Source organism: Pseudochaenichthys georgianus, chromosome 9 (assembly GCF_902827115.2).
Source record: "Pseudochaenichthys georgianus chromosome 9, fPseGeo1.2, whole genome shotgun sequence".
Taxonomy (NCBI): domain Eukaryota; kingdom Metazoa; phylum Chordata; class Actinopteri; order Perciformes; family Channichthyidae; genus Pseudochaenichthys; species Pseudochaenichthys georgianus.
The window spans coordinates 47,000,955-47,005,235 of NC_047511.1; the positions used below are offsets into that span (position 1 = coordinate 47,000,955).

Consider the following 4,281-nt stretch of genomic DNA (forward strand, 5'->3'; position numbering starts at 1 on the left):
GATTTGATTTACACAATTTAATTTGTTTTCATTTCATTTAATCGTTTATTTGAATAGGGACAATGCACATTAATGAACACTTAAGACAAATAATGCTTCAAGTGTAAATATGCCGGATTTTAGCTTTGAGCTCATTTCCATCCATATAGTCACTGACATACAACATATAAGAACATGACATTTATAAATATGGCAAAAAATAAATACATGATATGCAAAAATAGCAAGAGCAGCATACACAAGTATTTGCCACATGGCAGTACAATATAGCAGCAACGACATAAAGTGCAAGAGATGATACAAGAGCTACATCAAGTGCAAGAGGAGATACCCCTGTATTAAAGTGCATTTAGCTGTGATTATACGTCTGTTTCTTTCTCAACCATTCTTTGAGTTGACCTTTAAAACTATTGAGAGTGGGACAATCCCGTATCTCAGTTGAGAGGCTATTCCAGAATGAGCTGCCTTTAATGGAGAGGACATTTTGTCCAAAAGTGGTCCGTCTACGGTGGACTTCAGTGTCCTCTGGTTTCTGACCTAGTGCAGCGTCCAGTGTGTTTTTTGTGGATGAATTCCTCTAAGGGAGGGGGGGACAGTCCATGTAAACATTTATAAAAAAAGCACCTACTTTTAAAAGACTTAAAGTTGTCAAAACTTAAGAAATTGTGTTTTTCAAGGATGGTACACTGTGGTAATGTACTGAGGAAACAAACTTGACTCATGCGTTTTGAATGAAACTCATGATGATGCTTTACCTGACTCACATGAGACTAACCAGGAAACAGGTTGCAATTCTGCCTCGCTGAGACGACACACACACACACAAACACAACCATACACACACAGGCTCTAAGATTCAACTTCATACCAAAAACACCTCTTCCTCTGAGAGGACGTCCACAGGAGGGAAAACTGGAATACCTTCCTCTTCAAGCAGCTGTTGAATCCACACACTGAGAGTTTCACCAGAACAAAGACTCAAAGTGAGAGGATGTCTCAGGGAACAGGGAGCGGCTGCTGCTGAGTTTACTGCTTCACTCACAGACAACATGGCTTCCAGATTAGAGGAAGATTTCTGCTGTACTGTCTGCCATGAGATCTTTAAAGATCCTGTGGTCCTGTCCTGCAGCTACAGCTTCTGTAGGGCCTGTCTGCAGAACTGGTGGATGGAGAAAGTCATCAAAGAGTGTCCACTTTGTAAGAGACCTTCAGATTATGACCCTCCCTGTAACCTGGTGTTGAAGAACCTGTGTGAGAGTTTCCTACAGGAGAGAGGTCAGAGACCTCCAGAGGCTCTCTGCAGTCTGCACTCTGAGAAACTCAAGCTCTTCTGTCTGGACCATCAGCAGCCAGTGTGTGTCATCTGCAGAGATTCAGAGAAACACAGCGACCACAGTTTCAGACCCACCGATGAAGCTGCTCGACAACACAAGAAGGAGCTTCAGGAAACTCTGCAGCCCTTAAAGGAGAAGTTAGAGACTTTTGAAGAAGTTAAACTGAGGTTTGATCAAACGGCAGGACACCTGAAGGTCCAGGCCCGACACACAGAGACGCAGATTAAGAAGCAGTTTAAGAAGCTTCACCAGTTTCTAGAAGAGGAAGAGGAGGCCAGCATGGCTGCACTGAGGGAGGAAGAGGAGCAGAAGAGGAGGATGATGAAGGAGAAGATGGAGGCTGTGAGCAGAGAGAAAGCAGCTCTTTCACACACAGTCAGAGCCACAGAGGAGGAGCTGAGAGCTGAAGACGTCTCCTTCCTGCAAAACTACAAGGCTGCAGTGGAGAGACTGCAGCGCCCCCTGCTGGAGGATCCACAGCTGCCCTCAGGAGCTCTGATAGACCAGGCCAAACACCTGGGCAACCTCAGCTTCAACATCTGGAGGAAGATGAAGGACATGGTGTCCTACTCTCCCCCCATCCTGGACCCAAACACTGCTAGTCCTGGACTCATCCTGTCTGAAAGTCTGACCAGTGTGAGACGAGGAGTGAGACAGGAACTTCCTGATAATCCAGAGAGGTTTGATAGTCACTACTGGTCTGTCCTGGGCTCTGAGGGCTTTAACTCAGGGATTCACAGCTGGGATGTCCATGTCGGAGACAATGTAATCTGGGAACTGGGAGTGTTAGCAGAGTCTGTCCAGGGGAAAGGAAGCATAGGGTCTAGATTATGGAGAATAGATTATTATGGAGGTAAATACTCAGCACAGTCACTACCAGGTCCAGAAACCTATCTACACACATGTAAGGTGTTACCAGTGAAGGTCTCTCTGACTGTAGAACAACAGACATAAACGATGATTGTAGCGGCCAAAATCCGACATTCTGTATTCCTGGATCTCTCTGGTGGCCAGAGGGAGACTTCACCAGAGAGATCCAGGAATATAGAATGACAGTGCATTTGTTTTGTGGCTGTCTCTTCTCCCAGTTGCACTAGCTATGCGCTAAGGAAAACTGTTGACGACAACAAGTCTGACTTTTCTGCTGAGACTGTTGAAGCGGTTAAGCTAAATTTCTATGTGGATGACTGTTTGATGGGTTTGGGCTCAGAGAAGGCAGCAATACAAATGGTTGAACATCTTAATGCTCTCTGTAAAAGAGGAGGTTTTGTGCTGGAAAAATTGATCAGCAATAGTCGGGCAGTTTTGCACACAATCGCAAAAGAGCAGAAGGCTAAAGAGCTAAAGGACCTGGATCTGGATAGAGACAATCTTCCTCTTGAGAGAGCTTTGGGACTACTCTGGTGCGACGAGTCAGATTCCTTTAAGTTTAAGATGGAAGTGAAACAGCAGGCTCTAACCAGACGTGGCATGCGATCCACAACAAGCTCGGTGTATGATCCTTTGGGTATTTTGGCACCAGTCACTTTTGCCATCCAAGATAAGAGACAAGAGCTTTGCAGGAGAAGCTGTGGATGGGATGTGTAAGAAATTAAAATCAATGTTTAATGATGTATTTTGATTTAATCATACAGTAAACTTAAAATTGTTTTATTGTGAAAACATTTACGGTTAGTATTCGACTGCGGCTAAAGTTTATTTTGAAAAGCTATTCCGGAAGGGATCTCAGAAATATCACGAGTAAGCTTGACTTCCGTTCGTTTTTGAGTAAACAACGATTGCGGCCATTAAAATGCATTAAATACAAAGTCATGAAAGAGAGTATGAGGAGAAAAGGCGTGTTAAGTTATGTATTGAATGTACAATGTCTGAATCCTCTGTTATGCCCAATAACGGACATTGAAGACCGAGGTGGGAGGTCCCCCTGCTACGCCAACCTGCACGTGAGGAGGAGCCAACGGAGGATACATAACGAGCCGACGTCCGTGGTTGGGTCTCTCTCCTTCGCTGCAGACACCCAGAGACTCCATTGGTCTCTTTATTCTAAGCTTCTCTCCTGGACGCGAGAACAACGAACAAAGACAGATGATGCCATGCCACCAGATATTGTACAACAATGGAGACTAAGTTGTTGGCATCACTCAAAGTGGACAGATGTATGAAGCCAATGGACTTCGGTGAACCCATACACTCTCAACTATATCACTTTGCTGACGCCAGTGAAAATGGCTACGAGACTGTAACTTACATCAGGCTACTGAACTGCAAAGGCGATGTTCATGTTGCTTTCCTATTAGGAAAGGCTAGAGTTACTCCCATAACAATTGTGACCATTTCAGGACTGGAACTAACAGCTGCTGTTCTGGCTGCCAGAGTGGATATGATGTGAAAATCAGAGCTTCAACTTCATTTGGATGAGTCTGTGTTTTGGACAGACAGTACTTCAGTTCTGAAGTACATCAACAAAGAGGACAAGCATTTCCACACATTTGTGGCAAATAGGATCACAACCATAAGAGAGGTTTCAAGACCATGTCAATGGAAGCATGTTGGAACCAAAGAAAACCAAAAAAAAATAAGCTGATGCTGCATCCAGAAATGAAGATCCCTGAATTATGTTGTGTTGCTGTTTTAATATATATATATTTTTTTTAATTCTATTTTATCATGTTTTATCAAACCACTGTAAAGGGTCTTTAAGCACCTGAAAAAGCGCTTCGAAATTAAATGTATTATTATTATTATTATGATTGTTTTCTTTTGTTTATTTTATGTTTTTTGTTTATTTTATTATTTTTTTATTAGATCATAGATACATACGTCCATGAGTTAGGAGATGGAATGATATGATGGTTCACACTCATGTTCAGTAGGTGGCGGTATGCACCTTAAAGTTGTTTGCAATCCGCCAAAAACCGAGAGAAGAAGAAGGAGGAGGCGTCTCACC

General features: G+C 43.2%; 1 protein-coding gene and 1 pseudogene across 1 annotated transcript; both read left to right on the forward strand.

Moving 5' to 3' along the window:
• The window catches only part of LOC117452653 (phosphatidate cytidylyltransferase 2-like), a 148,450-nt pseudogene that overhangs the window by 106,793 nt on the left and 37,376 nt on the right, over window positions 1–4,281 (forward strand).
• LOC139434364 (E3 ubiquitin-protein ligase TRIM35-like) lies at window positions 1,050–2,288 on the forward strand. Its single transcript, XM_071204237.1, has one exon. It carries the CDS (start codon window positions 1,050–1,052, stop codon window positions 2,286–2,288), a length of 1,239 nt encoding a protein of 412 aa, XP_071060338.1.